The sequence below is a fragment of the Ciconia boyciana genome, chromosome 15, assembly GCF_034638445.1.
Source record: "Ciconia boyciana chromosome 15, ASM3463844v1, whole genome shotgun sequence".
NCBI lineage: Eukaryota > Metazoa > Chordata > Aves > Ciconiiformes > Ciconiidae > Ciconia > Ciconia boyciana.
The window spans coordinates 9,321,962-9,342,338 of NC_132948.1; the positions used below are offsets into that span (position 1 = coordinate 9,321,962).

Here is a 20,377-nt window from a genome sequence, read left to right on the forward strand (position 1 = left end):
TTTTCCCATGTGGACACTAGAAGGAGACTGTTCCCACAGACTAACGATGCTAAAATTTGGTTTGTTTTAAGGAAATATTTGTTAGATATGTTTGGAACAGTGTCCGTCAGGTCCCCCAACACAGTCAGGAGGATTCTGAGTGCACTCTGTCTCGCTGCATGTTTCATTTCTCAGGTCTCTCAAATCTCTTTACGCTAGTTTAGACTCTACTTTGATCTGCTGCAGCTCATTAACATTTAATCATAACCCTGTGACCCCCTGCTACTTCTGAACATGGCCCCAATCAAAGTTAGTAAGGACTCAAGGGGTTTATCAGTATGTCAGAGTACAATTATATGCAAAAACATGATACTTACATTGCAGCTGTGATTAATAAACCTGGCAAAGTTTCCACATTTTGTAGCATCGATGATGGTGTCATGATCGACTCTGAACATGTAACTGCTTCCAATGCCTTCATCCTCGTATCGCTTTTCACGCATGTCAGCAATGACCTACAGAAAACCCCATGTGTAGTGTCAGGACACACCGCAGAAGTGATCTGTGAGAAGAGATCTACACAACGCTCACCTGAGCTGTGCTTGTGCCACTGAACAGATATATGATCTCAAACACCCCAAGGGAACACAGACCTAACTGAAAACTGAAAACCAGAAGTTCAGGATGGGCTTCTTGAGAGCTTACGTCCTAAGGATTTCAGTGCTTAGTTTCTATGGGTTGTTGAATATCCCACCCTTCTACACCCAAACCATATGCCAACCTCTGCCTAGCTCATGTAGCTAACACCTTACAGCAGGGACTCCAACCCCCGCTCTCATACTCAAGCACTTCTTTCAGGGCTGGTTTTTGCTCAGATTTCACCCATAGCCCAGCTTACCTGCCTGATGTTCTGACCCACGTATTCAATCACCATCTCATCAGCTGCAATGGGCTCCATAGCAAAAAGGCCCCAGTCATGAATGTGGCTCTTGCAGAATTTTAGTTTTTTCTTCCGGAACTGCATGAAGAAAACACCCCAAAACCCCAACCCTGAATTAGCCACAGCACAGAAAGGGAAAGGCCTCCCTGGGTCGAGCATCCACAGCACGCTCCAAGCCACAAGCAGCGCTGGGGTACTTCAACCTGATTTAGTTTCCTTCTGTCTTGTGGTGACAGGAAGGCAGGAGAGAGGTCATGGGAGGTCCCACAGAGTTGCAGTACTTGGGTTTCTACCACTGACCACACACTGGGGAGAACAGACCCTTTGAGGCCATTGGTCTCTGTTCTGCATAACCCTGATGGTTCTGACTAGGGCTCAAGCTCTGTAATCATCATATACTTATTTATAGCCATTTATCAGCCAGCTCATGTCTCTGCTTCTCACAAGTGAGCACACTGGACTGTAAGTGTCATGTTTTCCCTGTGACTGCTCTGTTCCTATTTCTTTAGGTAAATTATTTGTATTACACATTGTGTTAAGTTGTATCGTTGTATCAAGTTGTATTACACGAAAGCATAGGAGAGCCAGGTACCATTCAATCCTCTGGCACACACAGCGGTGCCCAACGCTGAGATGGCCTTCACCAAGGTGAGACCAACCTGGCAGGAGGTCCCCTGCCCTGGCCTCAGGCTGCTCCCAACCAGTCCCTGTGCAAAGCAGCAATCCACAGGGTGACCTACCTTGAGCTGGTTGAACTTGAGCAGGTCACTGTCACAGCTACCAGTGAAGGAGGAGAGGAGCCTGCGTTGCTCTGACCGCCTCTCAGAGCCAGCCCGGGTGGAAGCATGAGGTTGGGCAGGGATGCTCATACCCTGAGAGGACAAATGGGTGATCAAAGCTGACCCAACGGACCCAGCACCCTCCCTCTGAGCAACCCCTTGTGCTACAACACATCACCACAGAACACGCAGCCTCCTAAAACATCCCACATCAAACACTAACACCTCCCTAGCAGCTCCCGGACGACCAACTCAATACAGGCATAGCAACAGCTTCACCTCCCTCTTTGCTAAGAGGCAGGAAGCATCCGCTGTGCGTGACACCGTATAAAACCAAATCCCATTTACACCCCAGCAGTCAGCAGAGGACATGTCCTCACCTGTGTGTCAGCTGGAGGCTCCTCTGCAAAAGCTCGGCTATTGTTGAGGTATTTAAGTTTGTCCTTCTTATCAATTTTGTAATAGCCTTCACTTCGTGCACAGCCCGTCACGTGCTCCCGCATCCCATCATCCCGCTTCTTTTTCTTGGGGGTAGAAAAGCTAGTAGGTGGAAAGAAGTTAAGGAGAAACACAGCCATCGGTGGGTATCAGACAAAATTTGCTACAGGCACATGGAGCTAATGCCAGGAGCTTGGAAAATTAGGAAGGTTTGAGGGGGGTTGCAAAAAACAACAATATTGTTGAAAAATAAATTAAAAAAAAAATCACTGAAGCCCGCATGCCTACAGGAAAACTAAGCATAGTCTTTCCTTCTCAGCTGCATGCTTTGGTAAACTAAAGTAAAGAGATAATGAAAATTTAAACATAAAAAGGTTAAGCTGTCAAGTGAAACCTGTTTGAGAAAGGATTTCCCCACAGCACCCATTATGTACACAGACAGCAGCTGCCCAGCCATCTGGATCTACCATTTTCTCTGTTCTGAGTGACACGCTTTTGTTCTACCTCCAGAAACTCCCTGCAGCCACCCCAAGCCCTGAAGACACCGCACTGATCTCACAGCAGCAATCATCCACACCGACTAGGGCTAGAAGCAGCACAGATGGGCAAGAGACACTCCTCAGCCCAAAGGGCTTGGAGAGAGATGCTGCTCTCACCAGCCTCAGTAAATCAGCTTTTTCAGACCCTGATGGGAAGGGTAAGACCCTGTGCAGATGTTTCAAACCCCACTGTCCTGATCAGTCAAGAAAACCTTCAGCTGGCCTGGCAAAGAGGCACTGCATTGAGCAGGCAGAAGGCACCTTCAGGTCTTTGGCTTCAGGAAGGACAGTGGAGCTGTACTAACGGAAGCTCACCCCAAAAATACAGCCGTGAAGCCTACGACGACTGAGATCTACCCAAAAATGCTCCCTGTGAGTCATAACGTATCCTTAACATCAGAAAATTGAAGCAGAGGGACCATAAAAACCAAGAAGCAATGGCCTTGAAATCAGAGTGCTGAGGTGTGAGCTCGCTGCAAAGCAGGTGAACCCTGCAGGTACTTTCACACCTATCGTGCAGTGTAGCACAGGATGAACCGACCACTGGCTGCAGATGATTTTTAAATGGTTTAAAAAGTGACTGTAAATTTGCTGTTACAATAATCCTTATCAACAGGGAAACAGATTTCAAATATTTCCACTATGTAAGTTGCCAAACGCAAACACGGTCACAGGCAAGCCCTACTCTCAGCCATCCCGTTCTGCCTTTCGCTAGCTGTGGTCCCCCACCACTGCGGGGCCAATTACTCCTGCCTTGAAACTGGATTGCTTTTGAAACTGCTTCCCCAAATGGGGCAGGCACAGACTGTGAATTACTGGGGATGATACATTTAATCATCCTTCTAGAACATTTCCTTTAAACAATTAAATAAATCTATTTCAAGACTATTGCACTGGTATGTAAAGGCAGAAAATTATAAATTTAATCTTACACGTTGCCCTTTGAGATGCAAAGAAAGGATAAAAATGCACAGCTCAGCACTGAGCTCCATTTGCTTTCTGTTAGTATCATATCACTGACTATTTTAAGTGGTTTGGGCTTTTTTGCTTTTGCTTTCCTGTCTTGCAGCGAGTAAGGGATGAGATAATTTAACTCCACACAATCTCTAGCAAAACATGAGGTGGTGCATTTGTCATCTTTAACATATAAATCCATACATCCTTCCTAAAAACATTACTAGAGAGTTCTCAGGTTATGAGAACACAGCCTTTTAGGCTCTGTTCTGGGCATCACTACTGGTGGCTTGTACACATGTAGAGCCTTCTTCTGAGACAGCTTGTGTGTCCCAAAAACGCTCCCAAAGATTCAAAGCTATGGCCTATGCTGCTGATTACCAGATCATGGGAAGGGAGGGAGGGGATGGGGCCAGACTCTGCCTCACCAGCACCAGCCAGTGCTACAAGCACTCCTCGCTACAGCACTAGCAGTACATTCCCCCATCCAGCTTGGGGCTGCGCCTGTCCCTTATGTGCCGCTTAGAAACCATTGCTTTTATTAGTATTTCAAAATCAAAGCAAGTTAAAGCTGCTAGCACCACTAACTCATCATTTTGGGCACAGATGGTGAGATTATTTTTACAGCAAGTTTTAGCCCCAAGTTAAAGCCCTATACATGCAGACTAGAAATTCCACAGGCAAGCTGAAAAAAAAGTCTGGTTTAAATGCAGACAGAAGCTTCTCAAACTAGCAAGGAAATCTCCCCAGAAGAAGTGCATATGGATTTTCCCTGCAGTCCTAGATTGAAAATGCAGGAAGAACAGCCACTTCTGCAGTATTTTTGTATTGCAGCTTCAGGGAATAAAATGGTCTAAAATTCCCTGCTGATATAAGCAATTGCTATTCTAGTAAGCAAATGCTTCTTCCGCCAACAAACAGTCTTTTGCATTACAAGTCCTACACAATGACCATCTAGTGCATCTTACACGTGTTGTGTAACGCAGAGCGCCAGTGAGAAAGGATATAAGGATGGAATACCCACAGGGTGTCATTGAGCCAGTCCATACCATTGTCCTGCTGTAACAAGCGGTCATATGTGATACACATGAATTTGATATCTTCCTCATCTATGCCTCCGTTCCAAATATCATACAAAATGGTCATCTCCTCAAACTCAGAGCGTGGCCTGAACTGAGGCCGGGGTGGGGAATACTCAGGGGAAGGAATCGCTGGGAGGTCCTCAGGTGCCTTCTTCTGCCTTCGCCACTGTCTTTTAGGTTTCACGTGAGCTTCTTCTTCCTTGAAGTCTTCATTCCACTGGTTCTCCAGTTCCTTAAATGGCAGTTTCTCTGCAACTGTCTCAGCTGCTATTTTCTCGTGGAAACCGTCATTCCTGAAGTCCAGGGTGACGGCTTCAGGGTCTTTCAGTCCATAGAAAGCATCAGGATGTCCACTCAATAGCTCTTTGCCCACAGCACTTTCCACCAAGGCCACTGGCACAGGAGGAGGTTCTGTGGTTTTGCCCGAGTACACATCCAACGAGAGGACAGAAGGTGGTGACCGTTTTGGCCGACCTGGCCTCCTTTTGGGAAGAACAGAAGGTGGTGGCGGGGGAGGAAGAATAGAAGCACCAGTGGGTACTTCTGGTGAGAGCAAAACAGATTTAACTTCTGCCTTGCGTTCCTCAATGGGCATTCTTCCATCTCCATGCATGCATGGCAGGGATGCTACAGGTATTGGCTCATCAGGTGGCAAACCCATGTCTGTGTGGAAATCTGCTTGTGGGGGGCTGGCAAAGGGGATAGGGGAAGGAACACTGTTCATGTTGATCGTCAGGGAAGCACCAAGAGGCTCTTTAAAGGGTTTCTCATCTAACTCATCCTCTGACTGTTTCTTGCCAGACAGAAGGCAAGGAATGGTAGCACCAGCCTCTGGGAAAGTAGGCGTGAAATTGAAATCTCTCCCAGGAGTCCGAGGAATGCCACTGTTAATGCCAGGAGATTGGGATGGGTAGGAAAAGGGGCTCCCTGGGACTTGAGGGGAACTGAGGGTCAAGCTGCTTCCTGTAAGAGGAGCATCGCTTCCTGGCGTGGCTGGAACAGTGTCCGTGCTTTGTGACTTTGCAAGGGGGTGTGAAGACTTGGCTAAAATGTCCCGCCCAGGAGTCCTAGGAATCTCCTCTTCCACAGATGTTTTGGTCACCATTAATTGTTCAGGGAACTTTTCTGGAGGGACTAAAGATTCTTCTTTACCAGGAGTTGATGGTAAGGGAAGCATGGAGGATGGCACCTTGTGGGCTGGAAGCAAAAGAGTATCAGTCTCTGACTGGATCATCACCTCCCGTCCAGGCGTGCGAGGCAGCCGGTCATCCTCCTCCGCTGCCAAGGGCAGTTTTGTTTTAACACGAGCTTCTAAGCTGCTGTCATCAGACTTGCTAAAGAAGCTGCTTTTATTGGGCAGAGGTTCTCCAAAGACTCCCACTGGAGTTGAGAGACAGAGCGCCTCCTCCTCATCTTGAGATGCAGGCTTCGGACCTTCCTGTACCTCTGGCTCCAGCATGGTAGCGGGTTCGGACTCTTCCTCTGAAAGGGGGAAAAGAGGAGAATCAGTAGCTTTGCTTCCACTCGGTTACTTGCCACTTGCCAGTAAAGGCATGTTTAAGATGCTGCAATTACAGAACAGCTCAATTCCACTGGGAGGCTTTAAAAACTTCAATGCTTTACATTTTGGAGGCACAGAGTGTGGAGTAATTAGATGCTACCACAGACATCCCTAATGGACCATTAAAAAAACGCACTATTAATTTGAGGATTAGCTGCTACACAGGCCAGAACAAAGGTTTTCTGCTTTCAAAACCCCTGACCACCTTTTGCACAGACATAAAAAGAATTAGTGGATTGTGGGGCGAGGACTTTGGTGGAGAGCTGTCAGAGCCCCAAGCTATCAGCTTTTCTAATGTGGGAAGGTAAACTAATTGCAAGGCCAAGAAGCACCCTCAGCTCTCCAAGGAGGGAGCAGTGAAGGGAGGAGTGTAACACTCTTGAGCAACACATGAAGGAAACGGGAAGCCCTTGTAATGAATGAGGAGACACTCAGATGGTATCAATGAGGCAATTTATATGCTGCGCTCTCTGCAGCAGGCTCATTTGTCTAGAGTTTATTTACCCCCTTAGGGCCAGGGCCAAAAGGAATCAACAGTGAATCTTGTTAGGCAGCTCAAAATAACATTTTCAAGTGAGAGAGCAAAAGGAGGTGAAAATGCCTGGAGAGTTGGAAGGGAAGCATTCCCCATTTGTGCTGAACAAACTGAAGAGTTGCTGGAGGAGGGTCTGATCCCTGTAACTCCTGTACGACCAGGCTGGGCTGCACAAGAGAATGCTGCAGCTTGAGCTTGTTCCCACAGTTTACCTGTAAAGCTCACTCATTCCACATGTTAAGGTGCCCAAATGCACAGGTCTCCAGATTTATGTCTTTTCTGGACAGTGACCTGTTCTAGAAAGGATCTGTGCAAAACAGGTTCTTCTTTCCCCTACCCAGTTTAACATTTTGCCTCTTTACATCTTTCAGATTTTGTGGCAGCCAAGGAGTGATAGCCTGTGCAGGGACTGGATTTCCAGCTCTCCAAGTGGCAAAATACTGCCCAGTCCTCAGACACCTGTCCTGCCCAAGGCTCACACCGCAGGCCACACTAGATGTGCTCTCCCTGTTGGTTCCAGTTTTTAACTTTTTAATTCCCCGCTAGCTGCAGAATTTGTCAACCTTTATGCATCTCACTACTGTTTTAGTAAAAGGTTTCTAATTTATTTGGGTTAAATACAACTCTGTATTGAATGAAGAACATTTCCTTCTTCCAGAAAACTAGGGAGTATCACTCATTTGAAAGGACTAAGTAAAAAAAAACCCCACAAATAATAATATCAGGAACCAGATACAATTCTGAGACTCCACTCATATGCCCCTTATAGCTTCCCAGTCACATACTGCTTCAGTATTAAAACCAAAAAGAGCCAGTAGTGACTCATTAAGCACAGATTCCTGTTCTGTTTTAGCAGCCATGGCTTTTCTATCTTGAGCTTCAGCCACCACACCATCCAATCAGTCACCCTCAGACGATGACAACTGTTCAGTTCCTGTAGGACACTAACTAAACTGGCCCAGGATAAGATTCTGGATACAATAACCACAGTATTTTTAGTAGCAGATGGCTTGTGTAGAGCTCCCTACTAGGAAGGAAAGTTCAGCACAGACCTCTTTCCCAGTACAGATAACCCCTAGCCTAGAGCCAAGACTGGAGGAAGAAAGAGAACAAGGAAAATACAAAACCATACATATCGGATGTGGTGAGAATACTGTACTTAGAAATGTGGTAAAAAATGCCAAACCACATGGAAGGGCATACCTGGCCTACAGATGGGAGACAGCGCAAGCTTTGTCTCCTGGTCTCTTTCCATAACCAAGTGTTTCAGTGTTTCAGCAGCAATAGATGCCTCTGGGACTTCACCACACTCACTTTCCCCTGCCTTGATTTCTTCCATGCCTTCATCTTTCACTGCCAAAGCTGGCTCTGCGAGTCCCAAGCCTGTTGCATCCATGTAGTCATCCACAGGATACAGCTCCAAAATAGTCTCCCTCTCATCATCAGGAAGCTCATGACCAGCAAGTTCATGCTCTGTCTCAGCAACCATGGCTTCTCTGTCTTGACCTTCAGCCACCACCTCCTCCTCTTCCTCCTCCTCCTCCTCTTCATCATCCTCATCCTCATCTTCATCATCTGAGTCTGAACTTGACTCAAATTCAGAGGAGTCCTCACTTTCATCAGATGATTCAGCTTCAGCCTTGGAAGATGAGGGACTTGCTACATCTACGAGAAGAACAAATTACCATTAGTTCCGCTTTCTGACTTCATTAAACAATCAGGGTCTACTACAGAAGAAAATATCACTTCCACACTGTAACAGTGTGAAAACAGCATCAACAGCAGTGTGGGGGTTTGAACGAGTCACCTCCCAGTTTGTTTATTTTTGCAGAGACTTATAAACCATGTATTTGGATGCTTACAACAATCACCATACAACAGACAGTTCCATGAGCCGCAGAGCTAGCGCTGCCTGGCACCCTGCCCACGTGGGTCTCCTGGAGAATTGCCTCTTTACTGGAGTTGCACTAAGATTTTCTGCTGCCTTCACACACAGCTTTAAAATGTGGAAACTACCACCTTCCAGAGCAGGAACTGATTGATAGGACAGAAAGTTATTAGCAGCTAAATCACCCCTGTTTGAAATGTGGTCCCTTCTCCCAGCCACACACATTTCATAAAACAACCATAAACTTTAGCTGGCTTTAAGACCTCTGCCCTGCTGTCAAGTTGAGCTGAGATCACTCAGGGGCTGGAGAGCAAAGGGACCCACAGACTGAGGGATCATGGAAGCCTCACAGGTAACAATTAAAAATACCTGTATGCATTATCTTGTATAAAACTGTCCTTCAGTGAAAGAAGGTGCACAAGTAAAAAAAAATCAGCTCACAAGTGCAAAAGGGAGACCACACCGGACCTGAAGGCTACTCCTGCTGCTTCTGGTGGAACTGCTTACCCTCCTCGGAGTCCTGCTCCTCCTCCTTGTCACTTGTGTCTATGCCTGTCTCCTCTTCCTCATCATCTTCATCCTCATCATCATCTTCATCATCTTCATCCTCATCGTCATCTTCATCCTCCTCCTCATCCTCCTCTTCCTCCTTTGCAAGAAAGCATTGCCAAAAATGAACAGTGTCTGACTCTGAGACCTGGCTATCACTGTAGTAACCACCAGCAACTCTCAGGGACGCTGATCAGAGAACCTGAAGAGGGAATAATCTTACAGAAGTCCTCTTAGGACAGACCCTAACAGGAGCGCTCATCTTCTAGAGAAGGTAACTTTGGCATCTGTAATTACTAGGCCCTCTTTTAATGACAGCATTCAAAACTGCAATCACAAACCAACACACCTTGCCAGGTGCTGCTTTCACCAAGCCTCCCTCTTCTTCCTGCTCCTCTTCCTTCTCTGAGGAGGACTCTTCCTCTTTCCCTGATGTCTCATCTCCCTCTTCTCCCTCACTGTCAAGCTCCAGTGGCCTTGCTGGTCGCCGCCTCAGCCCCACTGCTTCTGCATCCTTCTTTGACAGGTCAGATGTTGTATCGGAAGCATCCCTGTCCCTCTCCGACTCTGGCAAGCAAAAACAAGGAGGAAATTGCCATCAAATACCTTGGCAAGGGAGGGAAAGAGTTGACTACATAATGGAAACTTTTTCTTTGGGAAGATCAAAGTTAGGAGCAATGTGCCCATGTGGTATCTGAGTCCCCACGCTTACAGGGGCTTACTAATTTCACAGTGCAAGTGAGGGCGAGACTCGGTGCAGGGTGTTGAAATGCCAAGGATAGCGAAATGCAGGTGGCCAAAGCTGACAAGCTATAGGCAGAGCAGCTAGGAGGCATGGCATGACTGAGATCAGAACAGGTAAGCTGAATTTAATGCCTTTTTGTTTTACTTAAGTGCTTTACAAAACCCTGCTTCTGTACTTTGGCTTCAAAACCAGTTGTTAGTCTGAATGAACTTTATGGCACAACTAACCTGAACCCACTTTTTTATGCAAAACAAAGGATATTCAAAGCTTTGTCTTATCTCTACTCTTCCTGCTTCCAGGAAAAAAATGTTAAAATATTTTCAAATAGGTTTTTCTGGCAAATAACTTTGTTTTGTTTTTAAAATCAAAGGCAGGGCAAACTGTCTCTCACGTGCTTTCTCCCACAACATACCCAGTGAGCTGCAAGCATGCCCCTGGAACAGTCCATGAACTCATCTGAGCTCCCTCTACTGGGTGACCAGCTCTGCATCAGCAGAACTAAAACAGGTTATGAGTTATTCATAAAATGTGGGTCTTAAATTTCCCGCCAGTGAATTTAAGATAACTGAATCCAGAGGAGACATCTCCCAGCTGATCAGAGTTCTGTGAGAACCAGGGTTTTGGCTCAGATCGTTGACTCTGTGTCTAACTGTAAGTGAGCACACTGCTGTGAAGTTTAAAAGAATTCAGCTTGCATGTGGTTTGCATCTGCTCTTGTGTTTCAAACAAATGTGCTTTGCAAACCTTCATCTTCATCATCAACAGAAGTAGAAGGCCGGATTCTCTTCTGATCTCCTGCTGAGGCAGCTTCAGGTGGCTCCTTTCTTTTCACCTGAACAAAAGACACAATTAGCATTTCTAAAAGTTTAGAAACAGCAGAAATCAACTTCTTAAGCAAATTGCTACTGCTTTACTTTGCCATGGTGACTTACACCCAGAAACCAAGGGCCACTTCCCCAGCTCTTGATCCCTTTATTTGCTTGCAAACAGAATTTCACTGTGAATTAAATTCTACCCCTTCAATTTGCATCAAAACACTCTGGGTACCAGCATGGTGCATGTCATCACCAGGTACTTTGAAGATGATAGAGAAAACTCTTGACAAATGCATGTGTCCAAGATGTAGCAGAAGAGAAAGAGAGCCAAAGCCTATAACATCTTAAAGAACCTCAAAGCAAGTTTTAGTCTAAATGAAAACTGCAGAATCTCTCATCCCAAACCTTTACTTGCACCTTCTGTGCATTCAAAATCCTAATTTCAGGGAAGCCCTCTACCCTTCCCCGCCTTCCCTCCCCCCTTTATTAAGATACTTTTTTTTTTATGCAAATGCTCTTTAAAATAGGTGACCCTATGCTTGCAAGTCTGATTCTGTAAACTCACATGAGGCACAGAACACTTTTAACCAAACTTCAGGCGAGACTCAGCTGCCAAAATGCAAGACATTCTAACCAAAGAAATAACTGTGTAAAGTACTATGAGCACAAGCATATATTTTTACAATCATGCTGAAATGCTGTATCCTAAACACAGGCAAATGTCCCCTTTACCTCGCAGAGCAGGGAGACCCTTTACAGACAATTCACACAAGTGGCAGATGGAAAGCTAAGGCTGGGAAAGAGGATCCTTGCTCTAACAGTGCACCGGTGGGTTACAAGTGATGCTGTCAGAAGCAACCCCGTAAGTGAACACAGCATGGTTAACCAGCCTGTAGGGCTTCGGGGCACAAACCTAGGGAGGTCTATCCTCCTAATGCTCCTTTAGGGAATGTTAGCATAATGAAGACAGATCTTTAGTTTTACCTTGAAGGATGGCAACCGGATGGCCCCTCGTAACCCAATGCCCAAGCCGATTCCCTCATATCCCAGGCCTTCTCCTTTGTTCCAGTTCTCCAAAAGACAAGATGTGATTCGATCCTTTGGCTTTGGTTTTTCCTCCAGTTCTCCTCCAGACTTCACTGGAGTGAGAGATGCCTGCAACGGAGAAAGCACACTTGAGAGGGAAAGTTTCCTGGGGAGCACACAAACTCTGGCAATCATTTAGAGAGTTGAGGTTTGTGAAATATCACTGCTTTGCCAAGGCATCAGTTTCTCTGAAGGCAAGGGCATCTGTAAATGCATGATATGACCACACGCACTTTAAAGGGAGAAGGTGCAGGAGCTCTTCTTCATAATGAGACCTTTCCCTCTGAGAAGCCTTCTCCCATTTTAAGAAGCATTTTAAGAAGTTATTTTCTCTGCATAGGGCACTAAAACTGCTGGAGACAAACCTGCTGGAACTCCCAGAGCAGTGGCTTAGCATAGGACACCAAGTGATGTTGCATTGGAGCCATCACGCTGTCAGGTAACAGAGCAGACACTCTTGCTTTCTTCACTGTGTGTTTTAAAACATGATCTCAATTTCCTTCACATGCAGCTTAACATAGGCCAAAGTACTTCACAAGAGAGGGCAAGGAAATGAACAGACCCATTACCCCCCATAGCTCATTTCAGGTCTCCCCAGTGCCTGGTGAGGGGACCACAGTAACCACCTTCAGAACAGCCAGATTCCAACACAGATGCTAGAAGCAAAGGCTGTAAAAAGGAGAGATGAAAGGGGAACAAAAGGTGCAAATATGAACCCAGGACTCGAAGCCTGAGAGAACACATTCCTCCACCCAGGCAGGAGCTACCTAGTGCCAAGAAGCGGCTACTGTACAAGTGTCCTGAACTCTGAAGGGAAGCTATGGAGCTGGGATACACTACCATCCTCATACACCACCACCCCTGAACTCCCAAACACTGCAGGAGCCCATCTGGTCTGGTCACAGCTACGTGAAAAATAGAGCTACACATATACCTCTTACAAATAACTCAAGCATGCTTTAGGCAAGTTAGCCTAATGCTGTGTTATCTACCTTCATTTGCTAACCCACATAACTGAAAGCAACTTCAGACCTTCTAGTTGGGAAGACCTTTCTTCTTTTTAGTATAAGGCACAGTATAGTGAGTCAAAAATCACACACACCCCTGCGTTCACTTAGCAACCACAGCACAAGTCCAGAAAAACTGTCAGAAGGCTCCAGTCCTGGGAAACAGGAAAATCAAAATATTTAGGTGAAACACCTAAGGGTCTACAAAACTTGGTAACTAGACACACAGCCTCATCTCTGCTCAGCCACAACAAACCCCTCTTCACCAGAGCTGAGGTGTGAAGGAAGAGCAGGAATTCAAACCTCTGCAGCCATGGAGAGGCAGAGGAGAGTGTCACACACGGTGGCATGCCACGCTCTTCTGAGCAAAGGGCACCAGAGGTAACGTTCACTCACATTAGCAAGTGGTGTAACACCATCTAAAAATCAGTTCCTCTTACAGACATTAACAGAGCTAATTGCCGAAGCTGGCTGTAATCACCGAAGAGGAAGCGTAAGCTCAACTCTCCTGCTAATAAGGGACAAGACTAATGGGAATATCAAGCAGAGGATCCAGGCAGCGGCACTCTGCGGCCAGGGATGGCTGGTTATTCCTGGCACTCTGCTTAATGCATCTTACTCAGGCTTTCAAAGCTAAACCCATCACTAGATTCGGGAACAGGGAAGAGTTTTCCCCTAGCTCAGGCAAAGTCCATGACACACGCTGCCTTCTCTAGCAACACGCTCCTTAGCAGCTTTCATCCCATGCGTTTTCCATCCTGCCTGACCTAGGACACCAGCTTTACCCTTGAGCTTTCCCACCTTTTACCTATGGCACGATACTTCTTGGCAGTCAATCAGCTGCCCAAGTCAATTCTTTGATGGAATATAGTGGCCAAAACCAGAGAGAAAATAAACTGAGGCACGGAAGGTGACAAGTGTGTTACCTTCTTGTGCGTCATTGAAGATTCAGGGGCTTCCAGCAGCATTGTGTAGATAATATGTGCTGTCCTACTAAACTTGAACATTGTCAGTCAGCCAGGGGAAAAAAGAAAACCACAAGGTTTCCTGCTCTTATGCTTGGGGAAGGTCAGGGAGATAGCGGACCTGCAAAGCCTCTGACCAAAGAGGGACACACCTACTGTAGGAACTGGCATATGGTGGAGCTCATGCACTTCCAAGATAAGCTTTGATCTCCCCTGTGAAATAACAGGAGAGCTGCTGCAGCTGATGGCCCACGGATAGGAGATATTAAAAGATATTATCTCTCCCTACAAATCTGCCTTGTTTATTTCTAAAGAAACAAAGATGTAAACAAGCATGTATGTTGTCTTATTTATACTTCCAAACCCCTAAAAATAATATAATTTATTTCACTACTGTCAATCAGCAAGGAAAAATGTGAGGAGCTCCAATTAAAACCATTAGGAGGGAGGAAATGGGGATGCAGGGCCTGTCTTGGAGGGTCATTTCAGCTCAAACAGTGCCTGGAGGTCTTGGTCCATTCTAGAAAAATCAGTGTAATGGCAAAGTACAGTGGGGAACTGACGTCCAGCTGCCACCAAGGAGCCCAGATGGCTCATCCTCACGTGTGCATAAAGACACCAGCAATATGAAGGTACAGTTTAAGCTGAATACTCATATTTTGTTTTCCTTTGGCAAAAGTAGGCGGCTTATGACTGAGAAGGAATCCTGTCCTGCACCAATGTCAGGGGGTGCCCAGTCTTAGCAGAAAGGAGGCTCTGAAATCTGTGTGATTTTTCTGCATGCGGCAGTAACACACAGCCTGGCAGAGGCTTCTCCAGGCGGTGCCCTGAAGCAGAAATGGTTCTGGCATTTCTGTTTCTGGACAGAAAGCACAAGTGTTTTTCCATGCAGCAATTTCATATTTTCAATTAGACTGCTCACATCCAACATAACCTGTGGCAAGGACTGTGACAAGCTGCTGCAGTACAGTCAGCTTCCCTTCCCAAAGTGGGCTGCAAATTCCAGGTGAGGGAGGAACATGCTAAATCCAACCATAGTTCAGGATATAAACAAGCCCAAGCAGGTGCTGAAGACCTGCCTCGACTTGCTTCTGTTTCTTCATTGCAGATGTCTGGTTTAAAACGATTTCTTGGGTACTTCAGTTGCTGCTTTTGCAAGTGCTTGCTGGATCTGTTTCCCTCACTGCCCTGGAAACTCATGGGCCTTCTCCAAAATTGCCAGCACACGCTCGCTGGTAGAAGGCAGAAGCTCTGAGCATCAGTCAGGAGGAGAGGGACTGGGTTTCTCGCCGCAAGTCACGCCAGCCAGCTCTAAGCCAGAGCAAATTACACTGTCATAAAACAGCTGTTAAGCAGCAGCATTACCAGCCTCTCTGGAAAAGCCAAGGAGCTCTCCCAGGCACTACAGTTAACACGCAACTGGCTTACAAAAGCAGGTGGTGAAGATACTGCTCTGAAAACTGGCATCTGAAACAGAAGGTGTAGCTGCAGGTTGTGGCATTGGGTTTTTTTGTTTGTTTGTTTGTTTTTTGGGTTTTTTTACAATAATTCACTGTAGTAGTAATTTTGAGGCTTGCATGAACCTTTCTATAGTGTTAGCTTTTCTTTAGTAGAGACAAATTCATGACATATTAGATCACAGAGCTGCTTGCTGGCCGAGGTACACTTTAAATTGGCTGAGAAAGGATTCAACTATTCACGCAAAGCTGTTTTCTTAACTAATCCCTGGAACTCCTCGTGTATTTGGCCAATGTTCAGCTTTTGAGTGCACTGGGGAGGCAGGAGGAGCGCAGAGAACTGGAAATACCCACAGATCTCATCACACAAAGTGAGGAACACACAATAGCGGCTTGGTGGTTTCAAACACTCCTGTTGCATCTGACTTTAGCTTTTTGGAGCTATAGTTAGGTTCCTCTTAGATGCAAGAAGCCCTTGCACATTTGTCTCCTGATCTCGGGGTCATTTCCTCCTGCAAACCCCTTCCTGGAGGCAGCCAGCAGTGCCACAGACCATCAAAAGAAAACCAAAAAAAAAAAACCAGCTAAACTTTTCAAATTTCAGGCCCTGGAACTACTGCACTGAGGGGGAAAAGGGAAAGGAGATTGCAGGGGGAAGTGAATAACCCTGGGCTTTTGGGGCATAAGGCATTTTGGGGCATTCTTGAAGGCCTTCCTGAAAGGAGCACAGTGGAGAGGATTCTCCCATGTGTATGTATTCTGTCTGCAGAGCAGCTAGCCTTGTCCTATGACTACTGCTCAGTGTCAGCTTTAACAGGAGCGTGCAAGCCCCACCTGGGCAGGGAAAGTCTGCAAACAGGCACCACCGGGTTGCAGTGGCACTCAGCACGTCACCTAGTCCGTAACCCTGCCCTGGGGCAGCAGCGGCTGCCCTTCCTCAGAGACGCCTGCGTAAGGACATTACAGCCCTCTGAAACACAGTTGGAAAAACAGCTTGTTTGCAGACCCCTCCTGGATCGTGCCCCAGCATGGCTGGTGCATCCTGCCGAGATGAGCAGAGCGGCCATGCAGGCTGGGCTTGGGAAACACGCCACCAGAGATTAACATGCTCTCCGAGACCCTCGCAAGGCACAACCTGTGCTTAGTCCCTCACACAGAAAGGGCTGCCCTGAAGTGGCCCCAAAGCTGGAGGGGATGATGAAGAGGAGATCGACCCCAAAGCAGAGGGATGACACTGAGAACTAAACACTTCTTCCTCAGGCCCACATTCAAATCAGCAGGACGGTGTGAGACAGCAGCAGTTCACTCCTAGGTGAGCACTTATGGCTCCACACATGTTCAGAGATAACTCTGCACAGGGTACCTCCATCAATGACTGGGAAGGACTAAAACTCCCAGCCCATGTTTGTTGTGATGGCAAAGCAGCATTAAATGCCTGCATATATGGAAATAAGCCAGGTTTAATACCCAGGTACTAACTTGTCCCGAGTCAGGTGTCTCTAGTGATGGAGCACCTTCCAGATGTTTGCAGGCTGAGGTCTGCTGCTCCCAGCACACGCTCCTTGCCGCCTGCCTCAGTGCGAAGACCAGCCCCGTGGGGAGGCACAGAGGCAGGTGAGGGACAGGGACATACATGCCTCCCATTTAATTTTAGCAGCCTCAAGCAATGTGGTTTCTCACAGCAAAGCTATTCCATGGCTTTATTTTTTCCTTCTGTTCTAGTTACCATAAAATTTTAGGGTTGTGGGAATTTTCTAAAGTCAGTTCCCGATCCCTGCTTACCCATGCCCTGGCCACAAGCACTATGAACAGTTCTCCCCAGGATCCAGCACAGAGTACGTGAAAGCCTACCTTTGCCAGACGTTCCTTCTTGTCCCACCAATCATCAAATGCCCGAAACGCTACCACTTCAACCATCTTCCGGTTCAGGTCCCTCTTCATGATAGCCTTTAGCTCCTTCACTATGACCAGGAGGACTCCATCCACAGTGGCTTTGTGGGGATCTTCCTTCTTCGGCTCATAACCCGGTGGTGGAACCGAGGGGTCAAACTTGGGCAGTGGTGGCCACTGCTGTCCACGACCAAGAGCTGCTCCCATCGAGAAAGGGCGGTAGGGCGGAAGATTCACAAACTGCATCCTGCCCGTCATGAAAGGCGGATACTGGTATGTGTTTTGTGCCTGCATCATGCGGCTCAGCATCTGAGTTTGCATCTGGAAGGACATTGGCATGCCACCCCACTGGTTGCCTAAGACACTTATCATATCCACTTGCATGACAGGGAACATGCCAGGATGGAACGGAGGAAGCGGAGGCAAGATATGAGGCGGAGGGACCCCAGGGGGGGCAGGGAGCGGAGGTGGGGGGACGGTGACGGCAGGGTGAGTGGGTGGAGGTGGTGGAGGTAGAGGCGGAGGCATCGGGAAGCCTGGCTGTGGAGGTGGTGGAGGAGGAAGAGGAGGGAATCCCGGTGGTGGCATGGGGGGAATTGATGGGGCCATCACGGCTGTGTTGCTGACGGAGGAGTTCACCACAATGGTTTTGGCACATTCTGCACTGGTGATGGGCGCAGGGTTGGTCTCGTCGTCAGAGATTTCCATGTCCTCCCCTGAAGAATGCTGACCCTGCGACAAAAGAAAGAGAAAAGGTGAGGAGCACATTCCTTTCACATTAAATACCACAGTGCCGGCTGCTTCAAACAAAAGCTAAGTTTAACACACGTTTTAATTGGGAATGGAGAAAAGCGAGCAAGCGATGCTCTGAAGAGACAGGGTCCACTGAGCAGCTGGTGCCTATTGAAGCTTTTCTCTTCCATGTCAGACCTCAGGAAGCAGAGAGGTAAAAGCTTTCTAAAAGAGCATCAGTATCAACTGAACAAAAACCTCAGCTTCTATGGAATAGGAGGAATTGCTCCTGTGTTCGGCAAAATACACACAATCCAAATGTCTTTCACTGCAAGATACATTATCTCTTATTTGCATCTAATACTGACAGGTGCATTACACCATGAGATTTTATTCCCTAGTTTTCACCATGCACAAAGAATTACCCTGTTTTTTAATTATAATCCCTGGCTCGTTTGCTGTCAACTCTTAGCCTCTAATTGTGGGAAGACAATACTTCCACATGGTTGCTGCTACTAAAAGTTGTCTTGACTAGATCACAGCAATTCACATGGAAAAAAAGAACCCCAAATCTGCTTAAATTGCCTTTAAACATCAGAGTCGAATAAGCTAGGATTCAAAGGCATAGCATATGTCATGTTCTTGGGCAAAATGAATACTTTACCAGCCACAAGAAATACAGATACAGAGTTACATAAAATGCTAAAATGATGTCCCACCTCCACTGTCAAAGGCATGGAAACTGGATTAAAACAGAGGGTGCCTGCTTGCTCTGAAGTCTCAAAGCTGCCCGATTAGGTTTCATACAACAAAAAAGCCTCATGAGCTAGCTCCATCCTCAACAGCAAACGGTCACACCTGCATGCTATGTCCTATAGGCACTTCAGTCCTGAAGCTGTCTCCAGCACAGAGAAACCACATGTATGACTGTCACATCCCTCAGGTATTATTAAATCCTGGTAAGAAATACAGCATCCAAATATTGCTGGAAGACATATCCAACACACTGACAGTTTATCTAGAAAACACGAATGGGGTTGACCTTTTACAAAGATCCTTTGCTGACAGGGTCCCAACAACCTTCTCCAAAACTATTTCTCCCATTCTTCCTTTTTTTCCAGCTAAAATCATCAAAACCCACCACTCTTGTGACAGCAAACATCCCTCAGCTATTTTCAGGACTGAAAAGCAGAAGCACTCATCACAACAACCTTCTCTCCCAGGCTCCCTACAAGCATGACTGACCTGCCTCCTTCGAACGACTCACCAAGCACTTCCTTCCTCACAACAGCTTCGCACAAAAAAGCCAGACAAACAGTCTGCATGTTGCCACCAGCTGATCTAAATAAAGAGCATCCCCACGTTCACCAGCGCAGACCAGAGCACAGCAGCGATGCTGCACCTCCGCTGGAGCTCTCCTGCCTGCCCTGGATGGTGCAGGCTCTAGCCCAGCTGAGGCAGTAAGAGATCATGATCAAGTGGTCTTTAAGTGCCTCTCTGTATCTCAATCCTGGCAAGAGTTTTGGAACCTGCTGGCTGTTTTCAGCCAAATTTGACTGAAGATCCCAAAGATGTTTACTTCTTTCATGTTTTGTGCCAGCAGGTGCCTCTTCTGTCTGCTCTCCTACTAGTCTCCCCATCTGAAAGACAAGAGCAATAAAGCTCAGCCCTTATCAGACACTGGAGAACCTGCACTGGGGAGGGCTGCTGGGAAGCAGGCTTTGTTGGCAGTTCTCATCCTGAGCTGCTGTGATTTGATTTTTAACCTGTGAATTTTGCACAGAGGTAGGGGAACAAAAGCAAGAGCAGCTGAGTTGATGACTCTGCTATGAACTCTAGCTGTATGAAGCTGAGCAACCACAACTATCCAAATCAAACCAAATGCTTCACGTTTTATCAAAGGTCATCTCTGCTACAGCAGCTACCACCAGAGAGCAGGCTGAGCACAACGCTTGCAACAGCAGCTTTGCAAATCCTCCTGTCCTAGCACCTCCCCTCGCCCTGGCTTCCCCGCATTCCCCTGCTGCAGCATGAACCCACTGGCTCATGCACCGCATGGGTCACCCCCAGAAAGCCACTCGCAGTTTTAGTAGGTCTGAAAATGCCCAACCCCTCAACTCAACAAGGAGACCACCATTTACCCCCACAGAAGGGCTGAAAGCACAAGCCTAGCAAACCCTGCAGCAAGTGCTATCGATCCCCTGCTAACGGTAACAGAGAGGGAACTCTCCCGTAGTTGCTGAGTTGCTTTAGTGCATCTGTACATGCAGGGGGGTACTCTGAGGGCTGTTTTGTAAACCCTAAAATGAACAGCTAAAAAAGGAGAAGTAGAAATAATAACCCATTGCACTTGAGCCTTTCCAAAGCCAAATTGTATCATCTCCTCCTCGAGCTCTCCACATCTGGCTAACATTTCTAAGTGGGTTTCACACCCTG

General features: G+C 46.9%; 1 protein-coding gene across 1 annotated transcript in view; it reads right to left on the bottom strand.

The window, feature by feature from the left end:
* The window catches only part of SETD1B (SET domain containing 1B, histone lysine methyltransferase), a 55,400-nt gene that overhangs the window by 5,440 nt on the left and 29,583 nt on the right, over nt 1–20,377 (bottom strand). The window contains exons 7-17 of the mRNA XM_072880110.1: nt 17,171–17,941; nt 11,789–11,959; nt 10,734–10,821; nt 9,594–9,811; nt 9,203–9,344; nt 8,011–8,472; nt 4,637–6,193; nt 2,079–2,245; nt 1,660–1,791; nt 878–997; nt 357–494 (exon numbers count right to left, since the gene is read on the bottom strand). Of these exons, the coding sequence (XP_072736211.1) occupies nt 357–494; nt 878–997; nt 1,660–1,791; nt 2,079–2,245; nt 4,637–6,193; nt 8,011–8,472; nt 9,203–9,344; nt 9,594–9,811; nt 10,734–10,821; nt 11,789–11,959; nt 17,171–17,941 (3,966 nt within the window). The remainder of the gene's footprint in view (nt 1–356; nt 495–877; nt 998–1,659; nt 1,792–2,078; nt 2,246–4,636; nt 6,194–8,010; nt 8,473–9,202; nt 9,345–9,593; nt 9,812–10,733; nt 10,822–11,788; nt 11,960–17,170; nt 17,942–20,377) is intronic.